This window comes from Cygnus atratus, chromosome 5 (genome assembly GCF_013377495.2).
Source record: "Cygnus atratus isolate AKBS03 ecotype Queensland, Australia chromosome 5, CAtr_DNAZoo_HiC_assembly, whole genome shotgun sequence".
Lineage (NCBI taxonomy): Eukaryota > Metazoa > Chordata > Aves > Anseriformes > Anatidae > Cygnus > Cygnus atratus.
Genome location: NC_066366.1, coordinates 37,766,262 through 37,781,971, shown reverse-complemented (window position 1 = coordinate 37,781,971; position 15,710 = coordinate 37,766,262). Strand labels below are relative to the sequence as shown.

The window sequence follows — 15,710 nt, the reverse complement described above, 5'->3', positions numbered from 1 at the left end:
CTTCTCCAGCTCTTGACCAAGATCGAGCCTGTGATTGTTCCTGCTGAGGTGCAACATTCAACACTCACGGTGTGATTAAAGGCATAGGCACAATCCCCATCCTTCTATTTCTATCAGTGACATCTCCACCCCTTGGGCTACTGAGGAACAGCAGACAGCACGATTGGTTTTTGGGACCCAGCTAGCCCCTTTGGGGTTAGATCCATCCCTTTAACATAGGACAATGACTGATTGGGGTATTAAGGCATCCTGGGGGAATAGAGGCTTGGGACTGCCAGTAAGGAAATCAGTTAAGCTCTCCGCATGCTTAGATCTGCGCTCAGAAAATAGGATGGTACTTGGCTGCATCTGCCTTGCTTATGTAGATGATGTCTTTTTTCAGAGTAGGGATTAGCTCTTATCTTGCACCTGGCATACGGGGCCTTCGTTCTGCATTAGAGACTCCAGATCCCAGCGCTAGGACTCAAAAATCACTCAGTCAGACAAGAGGAAGGGATTTTTGCTGTGTTTTGAAAAAAAAAACACAAAACAACCCTGTTTGCCATCCCAGACTCAGTGTGAACTCCACATCCTAGTGTGTTTCAGGCTGGAATCAGAAACTGGGTTCCTGCTTTGCCCCCTTTAGGGCCACACGTTGTCCCAAGCCCAGCAGGAGCTTGTCCTAGCTGGCCCGGACGACCAGGGAACCAGCCAGTGGAGTTGTCACATCATCCTACGGATGCTGGGCTGCTTTCATTACTTTGAAACAGAGAACTCCAACAGCCTCCTAGCACGTTCCCTGGTCAAAGGGAAGGAAAGGACATGTAGAAGTCCACCCAGGAGAGGCACCAGACATACTGACCCAACAGAATGGGGGAGGCAGGCCCCTGACATCAAGAAAGGATTCAGCCCCTCAAACTGCTCAAGGAAAGACCAGACTCAGTTAAGGGGGAAAAATACTGTATTTCCTTTTCAATTTCCTAGGATGAGACAGTAATTCTGACAGCAAATTAGATTAAAAAAAAGTCACACAGTTAGAGTTTGGTTTTAAAATGCAGATAAAAGAACAAGGGGAGGAGACCCAGCTCAGTGAAGGTTAATGATTTGTACAGCAAACGCAGTCGCAGTCACATCAAATAAACTGCTCCTCCAGCCTACCCTATGATATGCCACCCCGGGCATGGTTTTGGGCCATGCTCCTCCCTCAGGCGGTCACTGTGGCTGAGGACAGACACCAGCCCAGAGCCAGGTTCCCCTGGAGGCTACCCCATGGGCAGCACAAGGCATTGCACAGCCCCCAGGACTGCTGGCTGATGGCACGTTCTGCACTTCCCACTAGGATCTGATGCGGAACACATCCCAAACCCACCGCCCACACCACATCAGCTCTGATTAACAGGTACCCGGATGCCATCTCACTGTGCTAGATAAATCCTGCAGCTTGGGGTTTATTCAGCAGGACCTCGAGGTGCTCAGTGCACTTGATGTGAAGAGTGTGCTCTCTGTAGAGGTGCCAGAATAGCTGTTGGTTTTACAGCATCTATTTTTTTTTTTCCAGTAGCATGCTGTTCTCAGTCTGCAACAGATGTCCTCAGGCATCCAGATCCAGGTTACAGGTCTAAGAGCAGGCAAAAGCAAGCTTTGGAAGCAGCAGTCACACCCAGGGTTACATTGGACAACGGATGCATTAGGAGTGTGCTCAGGTCTGTCCCTACTGCCCATGCCAGACCCCTCCACAGCATGAGCTCTGGTTATAAAGCCAAACCAACCAGCTGCAGCAGGTGGGGACAAGAGACATCTACAGGCTAGGTGCCCCTAGGAAATCCCTAGCTGGGATTTCACCAGCTGTTCTGTCCAGTCTGGGGTCACCTCTTGTGGTGATCTGGTTCTCTTGCAACCCTCAGCTTTCTCTCACCTCCCTAACCTCAGGACCTGATCCAAAGCACTGGGAAACCAACGTGACTACATTCTCTCCCTCAGCATGGACTGGGAGCCTTGTGAAACTCTGTTCTGCTCTGTGACTTAGGACACCTGACCATCTTCACAGCTACTTGTCTCCTTGCTCACCCAATGCATGCCTACTGATGCCAGCCCTGTGAAGCAAGCCGCTCTGTGCATGCAGATCTTGGATCTCCAGGAGGAAGGCATGAATGTGAGCACAACTTCAGCTCCCACCTCTCCAAAGCAGGAACGCACCTCACTTGGTCTGCAGCACAGAAGGTAAATGAACAGAGCTCTTACTATTAATTACATGGGAATGACATACCAGGTATGGGGGTGTTAAACCCTGGGTTTTGGAACTGGGCAGTGGAAGGAGCAAATGCAAGCCCACAGCCTCCATGGCACCCTCCTGCCTGGAAGCCTCGCTGCCTCTGCCAACTGTCTCTCAAGTCCGTGGCAGTTCAAAACACTGAGGATAATGTTTCCAAGTCTCATGTGATTTAAGCTTGTAGATCACTTAGCTGCTTTGGGAAACATTACCTTCAGCTCGCTGGCTCCAGATGAAGTTAAGGAGGAAAAACTGGAAGAAATTCACCAGACCCAAGAGAACTTGGGTCAAGTGGCTTTACTCAGCCTCCAGAAGAAAGCTGGGCTTTCAGGGACATGAAATCAAGTGACTTTTATTAAATACTATTGTGACCCCCCCCCTTGTATTCTTACTCCCTGAAGAGTCCCATTGGCTGGAGCCCCCCTACAAATCCCTGCCCTGTTAGGTCTAATAGGCTCGAGCCAGGCATGCTCGCATCACATCCCCAGCTCTCGCTAGTGTCATCACAACACAAAAGACACACTAACAGAGCCCTTGGACTCCAAAACTCAACTCCTGTGCATGCTACGTGATCCCCCACTGCTCCAGCCCAGGACATGCTCTCTCAGGACCAAGCCAGCACCAACTCATTGAGAAGAGGTCTAGCAACTGCTTCCTCACCCATCAGAGGGGTGAGGGACTCCTTCCCCTTCCACTCCCCCACTTCAGTGACAAACCAGAAGTACAACCTAACATGTGGGATAGCTGTCTCCATCCTTCTCCCCCAGTGAAGAAGCCCCACAGCTCCTCTGCAGGAGCAGGGCCAGCCAGCTGCCTCCCCAGGAGCAAGACCAGTGCTGGGAGACATTGATTCTTAGAGCTGAACAATTTTTCTCAATCTTAAATACCGGGAGATGCAACAGTAAGGAGAGGGGCTACTCCAGCTGGCATTATCAACTCAAGATGTCCCAGCACCACTTACTCAGAGGGGGAAAAGTAGCTAGCAGGGCACTAACAATGACTATTTTCCTGATAACTTTAAATCTAGTTCAATTTTTTCTCTTCCACTGACTGGGTTTCTAATCCTGGTAAGCTTTCTCTACAGCTCCTGTGTGTGCAAGTGTGTGTATGGCGGAGGCAGTGGGGGGGGGGTCAGGCGCTTAGACACATTTGGCGAAGCCAACAGAGTCATTATCACGGTCAAAGACAGTGTAGTAGGGACCAATGAAGACATCCCCCAGGATCCAGAGCGGGCCACCAGGGGGTGGGACGTCCAGGCCTGAAAACCCACTCAGGCAGATGGTCTCTCCTTGTACAGAAACCTAGGGAGAAAAATGAAAGCTTCAGCCAAAGATCCCCACCTCTCCCCAACCTCAGGAGCTTGGCAATAACACCTGCCAACCCCAGCTGCTTTTCAGCTGCACAGCCCAGGATCTGTAGCTTGTGAAAGCTGTGAGATCTAAGAGAGACTGCTGAAATTCTGCGCTAGAAGTCAATCCCATATCATGGGATGGCTGACATGCCAGACCAGTAGCCCCTGTGAGAAGGCTGGCCTAATGCTACCAGAACTCAACAGAAGAGGGCAGAGGGTTTGTAGAAAGCTCCATAACTGCCTGCCCTTCTTTCCTCCCCGCAACAGAGAGAGCATCGTGCAGGGGATCTTGTTCCTGCAGGACCTTACATAGGTTTCCTGGACCCAGCAGCCACTGCCACAACCACAATCTTTCATGCTTTCCCCTCCCTGCCACCAAGTGCCTGTTCTGGCTTTGCTTTTGGGTTTTAGATTTCTTGGTTTAGCTCCAAGCAAAGAAGGCAAAAGTTAGGCCCTGGAGAGAAGAACAGGCTGGCAGAATTTTCCCTGGACGCACCTTGAAGACGTACTGCTCTCCGGTGAGCTGGTAGGGCTTCCCTCCTAGCGTGAGTGTGACAACAGGCAGAGATGACACCTTCTCACAGGGGATCACATACTGAAATAGAAACAAAGGCTTCAGATGGCAGCTCCCAAGTCCTCAGGAAACAGGACGATCTTCCCCAGGCAGAACCACATCTTTCCCATCCTCCCCAAATACTCATCACAGGGTGCAGAAAAAGCTTGAGCCAGGGCAAGCACACTGCTCCCACTCCAGGCTCCAAACAGGGGACAGAGGGTTTTAAGGACAGTTCGGGGCTGTGGGGATGGAGCCATAGGATGCCAGGTTCAGCTCCCAGCTCTGCCGAGTCCCTAGGATCCTTCCTAGGGGCTCCCTGTCCCTCCAGGATTTCAGGGAGGAGAGACGACCTTGGGAGATTAAGTACAACAGTTAAAAACTTGGCAGGGAAGGGCTGTCATTTGCATTAAATGCATTTGTATTAAAGTGCCTCCGAACTCTCATTAACATGAATCCTTGAATCCTTGGCCTCAGCCACAACTTGCACCCCTCTCCTCCACCTTCCAGAGGGATGGCAGAGGTGACCCAAAGCCTCCCAAGGTTCACAAGACCCAGGCCCTGCTATTTGTCTTATTTCCTTCCCAAAGGACAGAGGAGTCCCTGCTATGCAGGGAGCTTTTCCAGGAGCACAGGCTGGGATCAGAGAACAGGGGAAGCAGGAGACCAGTGTCTCTAGAAGCATCTGGGTGCAACACACCCAAAGCAGGGAGTTTACAGATGCCACAACAGCCACAGACTCGTGCTGTGCCCCTCCCCAGCCTCACCTGGCCCTTGATGAGTGGTTTCGCACCAATTGCTGTCTGCAGCTCCTTCACTTCCTTGGTGGGGCCGGTGATGAGCGAGGTGCCCGTGTCCACGATGGCCTCGCAGCCCCCCTTACACAGAGTCAGCCCATTGGCAACATCCACCCTAGGGAGAGATGCCCAGAGAGGAGACAACCCTTAGAGATGTCCCAGCAAAAGCGGCAGCAAAAGAAGAGCTGAAAAGGCAAAAACTGAGCCTGGGCAGAAGGGACACATGTGGAAGGCTGCACCAGATACTTATGGAAGGTCCAGGGGAAGGATGAGTGCTCAGAATTTTGATGCAGCACGTTTGCTTCTCTACCCTACACAGCCCCTCCATGCCTCCAATTAAACACAGGCCTTGCTGCATGACTGTTTCTGCAGACACCCTGGACTGCTATCTGCATGCTGGTGCAAGCACCACAGCTGATGGGCACACGGACAAGCTAAGGGTGATGCATTAGGGGCTCTCAAATCCTGGTGCTTCTCATAAGTTTGTGCTACTGCTAAAAGAAAAGGGTTAACCAGGTGCTGAGACAGCTTGGGGGGTTGTGGGCAAGGGAAGGATTCACATACATTAAAAAGGCAGGAGAGAAGCTGCTTGGCTTCCTTGCCTGCATCACATTTCACAGCAGTGCAGACAGATAAAGCCCTCCAGCCTTGATCTCTGCAGGCATTGCCAAGGCAGCATGGCTTGGGGAAGATGAGAACTAAGACCCTGCGCCAGGAAGGGCAGCAGTCCTTGGGAAAGAGGCACGCACTGATCACAGGCTGCTTCTCAGCTCCCATCACGTGGGAGAGCTCAGAATAGACAGCGGGGCTCGCCGGCCGGCAGCCCGCTCCCCTTCCCCCTGCCTCCAACAATGCATGCTGATTGCTGCGCCGTGCCCTTCAGGCAAGGGCTGCCTTCCTGGGGCCTCATCCTGCTCCTCCGCAGCTGCTGGCGAGCAGCTCAGCAACATTTAACACATGGAAGGCCTTCAGCCCTGCACCAGGCATGAGGAACGCAGTGCTGTCTGCACACACAACAGGACTTACGCATCCATGTGGACCTGCCAGTAGGCTTTGCGTGTGACGTTCACCCAGCTGAAGTCGCCGCTGTAGTATTTGGGGTCAGTGCCCCCAAGCAGCAGCTCACCGCCTGGCTGAGCTGTGGGGTCTCTGAAAGAAAAACCAAAAAATCACCAACAGAGGCAAGGTGATGAAAACCCCTCCAGGTGTCCCTGAAATACACACCAGGACATTTGGGGGTTTATAGCACCGTGTTCATAGTGTTGGAGAGAGACAACTGGTATTGAACTATATTATATCAGTGTAAGGACAGGTACTCTGAGATAGGCTGAGGTGAGGAAGGGGAAACTGGAATATTTTCCAAAGCACACTGCATAGGTTAACTGTGCCCAACTCTGTTGCAGCCGGCGGCCTCAGAGCCTGATCCTCAAGGTTGCTGTCAGATAAAAGATTGCTGCTGAGCAGATGGGAAGAAATATGGTGATGGGGGAGGGATGGCGCTGGAGCTGCCAAAAGCAGCCCTCTGTCCTCCCCTCTCCAGATCTGCTACTTTTTTGGCTCAGAGTGCCCTGGGGTGGGCAGCACTAGGGGGAAGGCACTACATAGCTTTCCCAGGGCAGGAAGAAGAATCAGCCCCATCAACAGTGTTTGTATAAGGCAAGGCCATGTTGCCCATGTTGCTTGTGGATTTTGGCTGCAGGCTAGGGCTGCATTCAACCCTCTAACTCGTGCTGCTTTAGCTGCACGCAATCTTGTGATCACAACCCTCTTTGTTTTTATTTCCTCTGGAAAGATCCTCCCTCTCTTCATCAGAAGCAGCAATCAGGTAGCAGATCTACCCAGCTTTTTGATCAGTAGAATGGCTGCTTTTCTGCTCCTTTTCCTTACTTCACACTGACACAGAAAAGGGTTTGGCCCTCCTGCTCCAGCAAGGAGAACTGACTGACACCTCCCCAGCAGTGCTGGCACAGGTGGGGCTTGTCCTGGCAATGGGATGCGGTGCAACCAAACCCAACAGTACCTGTTCAGGTAGAAGGAGAAGATGTTTTTCTCAATCAGCTTCTGCTGCATGACATTATCGAAAAAAGGAGTGACCTTGTCCACAGAGATCCTGGGGAATGCCATGCCCAGGATGCCATCGAACTTGGCAGCAATGAAGGTGATGCCCGGCTGCTTCACGGCCTCCCCAAAGATCTGGTTCTTGATTTTCAAGTTCCCGAGCTGCATGGAGGTGGGGACAGAAGAAAAAGAAACATGAAGAAAACTGATCCACAGGACCAGGGTGGAAATGGGATCTTGCTGAACACAAGCTCAACACACCACCATGCTTTTGCCCTTGCATTTGATGCCCTTGCATCAAAATCAGACATCCTGGTGCCACTCTGCTTGGTGGGGAGAGTCCGCTCTGGTCACCCAGTGGCACCTTGAGTCCCTGCAAAGTCCAGCGTGTCCCCACAGGCAGAACTCTGCTCACTGTCCACCTCAGTCAGCCCTTCCAGCCTCCTGCTGGGTCCTGGCATTGGCCATGCCATTTTGCAGCTCTTCCTCATTGCACAGATGGCACTGTATCACCTCACGTTCCCCTACAGCCCTTCCCTTATTGTCTACTGCATCCTTTCCCCCTAATTTGAGCAGCTCGTGCTGCATCATTCCTCAACCTGGGCTTTTTCTAACTCATCTGTGTCCCACCTCCTTGGGTGCCACATCCATACCTAGTTGGGACCACAAATTCTCCTCACCTCTGCCAGACTCACAACCATCCCAGTATAATAAATATTCTAAGGGTATTACTTTATTTCCAGAAGGATGACCAACTTGCAGACACCTCCCATGGCAAGGAAAGGCCCAGCCCACAAAGTGAGGTTGGCACAAAAGCAGTAATCAGAGCAAGGTGAATGCAAAGGTTGTGTCTGTCACCAGCCATGAGAAGGACTGATGTTCTCCACTGGAAAGCTGAAACACTTCTCCCCCCTCACTGGGGGCAGATCCCCAGGAAGAAGGAAATTGCAGAAAGCTGTCCTGTTGGCAAAGCCACCCAGCTTCTGGCTCACCACAGGCAATTTTAGTGTCTGTGCTAGGATTCCAGCAATTGGCCCTGTAGTAAACAAGGCTGGACTGGAAAGCTTGGTCTCTCCCACCTGATGGCAGATAACGATCCCTGTAAATGACAAACATCCCCTCAGGGTTTGACAGCCTGTGACCAGACAGGCAGCACTGGCTTTAATGGTATCTGCAGCTTCGAAAGGGCAATTCAGCCTTGCAATAGCTAAAGCCACACAGCAGGATGTGGTCCAGAACAGCTCACAGTAATACATCCGCTCACAAGTCCTAGAGATCTCAAAAGCTGTTTCAAAAGGTTCTGCCTCTTGAAGCTGAAATGCAGAGAGACTACTCTCTACCTAGGGCAGCCACCCAAAGCTGGTCCTGCAGCAGCTCAGAAAGCTCAATAAGGCTTCCACTGAAGGAAAATAGACTGATAAGACTGGGCTTGTTTGAAGTCCTCCTCAAGAATGCAGAGAAATTGAAGAGGCAAATAACAGCCTGGCAGTGGGGTCTCAGCAGGCTTGTTTAAACTCTGCCCATGCTCAGTCCTGAGCAGGACTGAAATCCAAGTGCACAATAAGTGGAGCGCTGGTGCCAGATGACAGATCTGCTGTCTCCATCGCTCAGCTGGCTCTCAGCCAGACACAGAGTGGCCACAAGTTTTTATCAGTTGAAGCATGAGGTGAGCAGTGAAGGCAGATGAAGGTGAAGGCACCCAGAGGCACTAAGAGAGGGCACTAAGAGAGGTGGAGAGGGCTCCTCCTGCACCCATGGGTGTTACCTCTGCTGTCCTTGAAGGACACCCTAAGGTTGGGCTTCAATCACAGCCAAGACTCCCCATCCGCAGAGGTCTGACTGGACCTGCTCTTTGTGGGGGGGCAAGCAGAGCAGTGCCATGGAGCATCACTCCTCCACAGAGCTGGAGCTCAGCACCATCTTTGAACAAAAGTCAGGGCTGAGTGGCAGAGGGACTCAGGGCCACCCACCAAGCAGTGCCTTTCAGTAGGGTGGCAGTGCTACCACATGCTTCTGCAGCTCTTTCCACCCATCTGGACAGCAACCCCAAAGGTTGTTTCAAAGTGTCTGCACTTCGGAACTACACCAGACTGTGAACTTGCCTATGGAAAGGAAAGCAAGGAGCCAGCACTGGAAACATCTTGGCATCCAAGCTGAAGGTCCCTGAACCCGCCTTGCTCTCCTGCACCAGAAGAGTGATGCTGCCCATGACCCATGCAAGAGATTTCTTTTGCTCCTGCCCAGACAGAAACCAAATGCTACCAGCCACGCTGTTTGCCGACAGCCATCCCCACTCCCCCTAACAAGCTCAGGCACAAAATCCTTCCTCTGTGCTGCTGGGAAGCAGAGCCAATTAGCAGGCAGGCATTAGGGTGATAATTACAGAAAAAAGCTGCAATTTTCCTTCTGACTCACTTCAGCCCCTGCATTAAGCCGGAAAGCGCCTAAACCAGCCCACACTTTCACAGGACAATAAAGCCTGCTGTTCGCCTCGCTGCCCCACTCCATGACCACAGGAGCAACTTCCAGACCTTGTCCCAGAGCACCCAGCCACTCTGCCACCAACCCTGCTGGCAACAGCCAGCAGCACAGGGCCCAGGGCAACATCTCCGCCTGTGTTTTATAAGGCTGGCATAAGAAACCATTACTGCTACTTGCAAGATGTCTTTGTGCAGCAAGAGGCATGGAAAAGCTTGGGCAGGAGGCCATTGTCTTGTTTTTTCCTCAGTCAAACAAAGAATGCAGGAAACTAATTGCACAAAGTGAAACTGAAAGGGTTTCAAGCTGGGAGGGCTTGAAGGGCAGGAGGTAGAGAGCAGGCGTGAAAAGCTGCTGGTGGTCCCCATGGCTCTCCCCCACAGGCCCCACTGATTTTCAAGATTCAGTGAGCCCATGAAAAATCCTCTCCCCCAGAGATGGACCTGCCCCAAAGGTGGTAACTTTTGAGCTGGTGACAACTTCATATGCAACACACGAGCCACATCCGGTGTTTCAAGGCTAGCTTCAAGTTTTCCTGCCCTAAGGACAAGCTATAGAGTGCTTGCTCCTTGCTTGCCCCCAGCTCCAGGCTCTTCTTTAGCTTGGATGCTTTTCCTCCGATCCTTATGAAATCGGTAAGCCTACACTTTCCAGCTGAAACTAACAAAACCATGAATACCTAGATTTCTGTGCCTACTCATAATGCTTGGTCTCCCCACCCTAAACAAACATGCTTTTATTATCCCAGCAAGGAGAGCCAAGTAACCTTGGAGCACATGCCATGCACTTTCAGCAGCTGACGCACTTGAGTTCACTTGTCCCTGGGAATACCCAGAGTCCCTCGGGCAGGGCACCCACTCTTCACAGGGCAGAAAGTTCAGCCTTTGCTCGCTGAAAAGGAAACTGAGACAAGAAACTACTAGCAAACCAGCCACCACCAGCCAGGCCAGCAAAGAGAACGCCCAAGACATCTGAACATATGAGCACCACTCCATGTGGAATGAGGATGGGGCTGGCTCCATGGTGGCAGAGCCCATTTCTGCTTGGCGTGGCCATCAGCTGCCCACAGGGATGTCTGCTGCCATGACAGCAGCCAGCAGCAAGGTGGGCATCCCCAGCAACCCACAGGGTTGACATGCACTGAGGCTGGGAACTTTCCAGGGTCAGGAAGAAGAGGACAGCCAGAGCACATCTGCAGTAACACTGTATGTATGGCTCAGGCTCAGTTCTGCTTTTTCTGACCCTCCGGTTAATCCCTTCCCTGCCTGCCTTTGCTGTAGTCACCTCCTCACTTCAAAGCACTTAGAAACACAGGGCTGAAGCATACTTGATAGGAGTGGGGCACTCCAGAAGTGAGACCCATTGAAATCAAACTGCTTTGAGTGCTTTTACCGAAAGCTGGCTGGGGCAGCTGGGAGAAATGCAGCCATTACTCACCGTGACCGTGTCCTGGCTCAGGTATCCCGAGAGGCTCCCTGTCCCATAGTGGATGGCAAACTCTGTGCCGTTCTCCACATAGGTGCTGGATTTGGAGGCATCGTACTTGTGGTGTAGCACTGCAGCCCAGGAGTGGGAAAGATGGACATATGGCATTAATTCTCCTTTACACATCAAACGAGCGTCAGTCACAAGTGAAAGCCAACCCCCAAAGTAGCACTGGAAACACCTGCACTGCTGTTTGCCTTCTCCACACCAGCCACAAAACCTCTGCTCCTCAGCACCCAGCCCCACAACCCGCCTGGGGCACCAAGACAAGCAGAGGCTTAGCAATAAGAAAGCAGGTTTGTCTGCAACGAGAAGGTCTGGGAATCAGGTGGGGAGATCCAATTTGGCACTTCAATAGGATTTGGCCACAGCACATTAAGAGCTTGGAGTATATGTGGCTACTGCATCAGGGCACATTAGGCAGCAGAGAGGCAGATGTCCCCATGGCTGCCCACAACACCATGGAGAGCTGGGGAGCTTCAAACAGTCTGCTCCACACACAAACATCTTCTGTTTATGTATTTGTATTTTTTTTTTGCTAAGGCTAGCTAGAATTTTTCTACAGTCATTGCTTTTCTGCACATAACAAAATATTTTCTCAGAGAACTGGGGCTTCCCCCTGCCCAGGCTGCCTGTCCCTGTGAAGGGGGTGGAAACTGTAACATATCGCTGCTTTGGGGCCTGGCAAGGCATGATAGAGCTGTACGAGGAGGGCACAGGTCCAGGTTTCCTCCCTGCCCTTGACAGCCACCAGAGGTCACTTCTCCTGCTCACATTTGTTGGCTCCACAGGGTCCTCCACTCTGCTTAAGCTGCACAGCTGGGGCTTTTAAGGGGCACTTTGCCGTAGCCACATTTGACACCTGCATCTGTGGAGGTTTATCACATAGTAACACCACAGAAGAGGAAAAAAGAGAAAGCATGTGATTCCTTAGACATTCTCATCCCAGAAAACAGCATTTACCTGGTTCTCATTAATTATAAAAATCCATGAACATGTAGGCACATGCTCCATGCAGCAATAAAACAGAAACTAGGACACTTTCTATCAGATCTGGCAAGAAGCTGATTTTTTTTCCCCCAGCATTGCGCAATGGGACAACAGTCTATAATTTGGGGAGAAACCCTGCAACCTGTGGAAGTGCTCATTGGTTCCTGGCTGCAGGACTGCGGCTGCTCAGGAAGGCTGGAGCTTGTGCGTGGGTGATGATGAGAGGAGAAGAGAAGCTTTTGGAGACAGGGCGTGAACCAGAGAGACAAGGAGGGCTTGGCACCATCTCAAACCTCTCCTCCCAGTACAGATCCTCCCTCCAGGTGGATCAGCAGGGTCTACCATCTGCACAAACTACTCTGCATTAGCCAAACTGTCCCCTCAACAGGCAGGCATGATAACAATGCAAGCCAGGGGCTTTCAGCTAATCATTGGGGTGTGGGATCTGCATTTTGGTCCTGATGTTGATGCCTACATCGTGCATGCAAGGATAAGCCATCCCACTTACAGCAGGCGATGTCCAGCAGGTGACAGTGCACAGACGGCACCCACAGGTTGGAGGAGCCAGTATCAAAGACCACAGTGAACTTCTGCGGAGGGGTCCCGATACCAATCTCGCCATAATACTGGGCCTGCAAAAAAGAGAAAGGGGCCTGTGAGCAGAGGTGCCCACTGATAACAGGGCGTGCCCTGCAGAGCTGCTCTGAGCTACGGAGATAACCGCTGCGGTGGCAAGGGACAGGCACCAGGAGCCCCGGACAGTACCCACACACAAGGGTGGTGGGTGTCCTGGTGGTTTGGAGGCTTCCAGGGAACACAAAAGCATGTAATAGCAAGGGGAAAAATCACAAATGTCTTTCCCAGAGCTTTTTGGAACAAAAATGGGGATTGCTTCTTACATAAACATTGTCCTCCTCTCACCCGTGGCAGTGACATGCTCCATAAGGGAGGCTCCCTCAGATGTTCAAATGTAATTACAGCAGGTGGGAAAAGGATAATCAGGGAGAAGCAGGACAGGCATTTGTAGGGAGCACTTTTAGGGCATGAAGACACAGCAGAAATAGGAAGGTGGACAGGCAGAAACATGGTTCACAGCATGGAAGAACAAGACAGGAGGAGGCCAGGGCAAAGCACCTGCATTGTTGAAAAGCCAGAACAGCACAAGCTTGCTGGGAAGCTGCTGTGCTGGCAAGTCTGGGGGAAGAACTGCAAGTCACAAGCAGCTGGGCCTGCCACAGCCACAGGGGTTTTCAGTGCTGGCTGGTGAGCCCCTGGGGTGTGTGGGAACTGAGTTTTTGTCTGGGTGTACTCAGTTAAAAGGGAAAAATCCCAAGACAGGATTATCAGAGCTGCCTGCTCTGAGCTCACCTCCTGAACAGTTAGCCCTTTGGGGTTGCTCCCTGAGTAATTAATAACCCATTGCCATTAACCGCAACAGGGAGCCAGCGCTTGCTTCCACTACCTCTGGAGTCACCCCACCTAAAAATAACCCGCTACAAGTTTCCACTCCACCACCACCAGCTACCATCAAGGTCAAACCCCTTCCAAGTGACGGGATGTTTAAACTCACAGGCTGCTGCCAAACAAAAATGGCCAAACCACTGCATGGCAAGGCTGCAGTGGCCCCATAAATCCCATATACAGACCTGTTGGGGAACATATGGGGTGGGCAAGGTGTAGCTGTGCCTTTTCTCTAGCTAGGAGGGCTCCTCAGGCTTTGCTGGATGTGCAGGGTCCCAGCAGCCCCTTATCTCATGCCACAGGCTCACTTTGTTGCCAGCAACATTTCAGGATGCCCCACTTCAGCATGGGAGCTTTCCCATCCCTCCTACACTCAAGACAGCATTTTTGCTGGGCATGCTCTGGGGCAGCACCTGAATTTTTGGCAAGGTTTCCCAGCAGCCCTCACCTGGAGCATCTCCGGCGCGCCAGAGTGCAAGGCAAACATCCCAGCTCCGACAGCACAGGGCTCGGCAGCCCCATGCCGTGGTGCAACAGGCTTTCGACATCACTGGTTAAACACTCACAGCCCTTCCCCAGCAAGGTGCCCGGTGGGGACAGGGCCAGCCACATGACAAGCACAAGGAGCAGGGCCAGCACCTTCCCTTTCCCCAGGCAAGGGCTGTGCATGGGACACCTGCCCAGGCAGCAGCACCTGCGCCATGGGGAAAATCTCATCTTTATTACCTGGGTATTATGGCATGGATGATTTTCCATGTAGAAGAGGATGGGGGGGGGACAAATTTTACACCTCCACGTGACAAAGCACAGCGGGGCATTACCAAAACCAGCCAGAAGAGGTTAAGAACACCAGCAAGCACACAGGCCCCTACTTACAACCATTATACACAGCAATTAGGGAGAAAGGAAGAGAAAATAGGTCACAGGAGCTGCAAACACAGCAGCTCCGTGGCACCAAGCTTATTATTTTTAACTTCTTAATGATGTTAAGCAACTGCAAAAGGCTTGGAGTAGCCCTACAAGTCAAAGCAAGAGGATAAAGCTCTGTGCACAAAGTTTCTCTCCCTCCTTCAGCTTTCAGCAAGGCCGGGTGCCCTGCTGGGGTACTCACATCCATGTAGTTCTTCAGGATCTCTGGTGTGGGCTCAGCCAGGTCAGCAAAGCCCAGCTTGAACTTGAGGAACTGGGTGACAGCGTTCATATCAGGGATCTCACTGCCCACCTCAGTCAGGACACGGCGCATGGAGGGGAATTTGGTCAGGGGGATCCTGCAGGATGAGACAGCTGGTTAACAGGGGCTTCTATAGGGGGGTGATTATGGGATTTACACACTCACAATGCCTCCCTCCCTATAACCCCCTTGGGAACACCACCCAAGCGCAGGGTGCACGCACAACACAGGGACCCCCAAGCCCCTACAGCCCTCTCCTCCCTCACCCACCCAAAAACCAGAGGGGAGGTGGGGAGCCCTAAAATCCCCCTTACAACCAGATACACGTGGGGGGGGGGAAATCCCAAATGGGGGCACCCCCCAGGGGGCAGAAACCCCAAACAGCAGCAGTCACAGCTCTACTACTTGGATCCCCCAGCACAAGCCCAGGCAGGACCCCGACTCCCATCCCGCAACAGCACGAACCAGGGCCCCCACCCCATTACAACACGAACCAGCACCCCCCGCCCCACGCGTGCCCCCCCCTCACGGGAGCACTCCGCAGCCCTCCGCCCCCTCGCAGCCCCCTCGCAGCCCCCTTCCCGCAGCCCCCCGCGGCCCCTCACCGTATGAGGGCAGCGCAGGGCCCCAGCAGGGCGGCGAGGAGCAGCAGCAGGACGCGGGGCCCCATGGCGGCCGCAGCACGGACCCGTCCCCTCACAGAGCCGCGGCACCCGCCCCACCCCGCCCGCGCCCCCCTCCTTTGTAGCCGCGGCCCTGGGCCCGGTCAGCTGACGGGGAGGGGCTGCGCACGTGTCACGTGACCGGGGGGGGCACAGCCCCGGCCCCCTCCTCGCTGTTTGCTCCCCCCCCGTGACTCAGCCCGCACGGAAAAGGGGAATAAACACCGGGAGGCTGTCACGAGCGGCCTGATCTTGGTTTTAGTGCTTTTTTTTTTTCCCTTTTTTTCTTTTTTACCCCCATTTTTCTATTTTTTTCCCCCAGTTTTTATTTTCCTTCCGTGTTTTTGCTGTTGACCCCCCCACCCCGTCCCCCAGCATACAGAGCACCCCCTGACACCTTGTACTGGGTGGGCCCATCCCTCCAGGCTGATTTAAATTTTTTTTTTTTAATATTTT

At 52.6% G+C, this 15,710-nt stretch overlaps 1 protein-coding gene across 1 annotated transcript; it reads right to left on the bottom strand.

Moving 5' to 3' along the window:
• Nucleotides 1–922: 922 nt before the first annotated feature.
• Nucleotides 923–15,488, bottom strand: CTSD (cathepsin D). Its single transcript, XM_035540156.1, has 9 exons — nt 15,198–15,488; nt 14,533–14,689; nt 12,469–12,592; nt 10,923–11,041; nt 6,970–7,169; nt 5,976–6,098; nt 4,920–5,064; nt 4,096–4,194; nt 923–3,549 (listed from the first exon to the last, which is right to left on the bottom strand). The coding sequence occupies exons 1-9, from the start codon at nt 15,260–15,262 to the stop codon at nt 3,388–3,390; spliced, it is 1,194 nt and encodes a 397-aa protein (XP_035396049.1). The 5' UTR covers nt 15,263–15,488; the 3' UTR covers nt 923–3,387.
• Nucleotides 15,489–15,710: the final 222 nt, after the last annotated feature.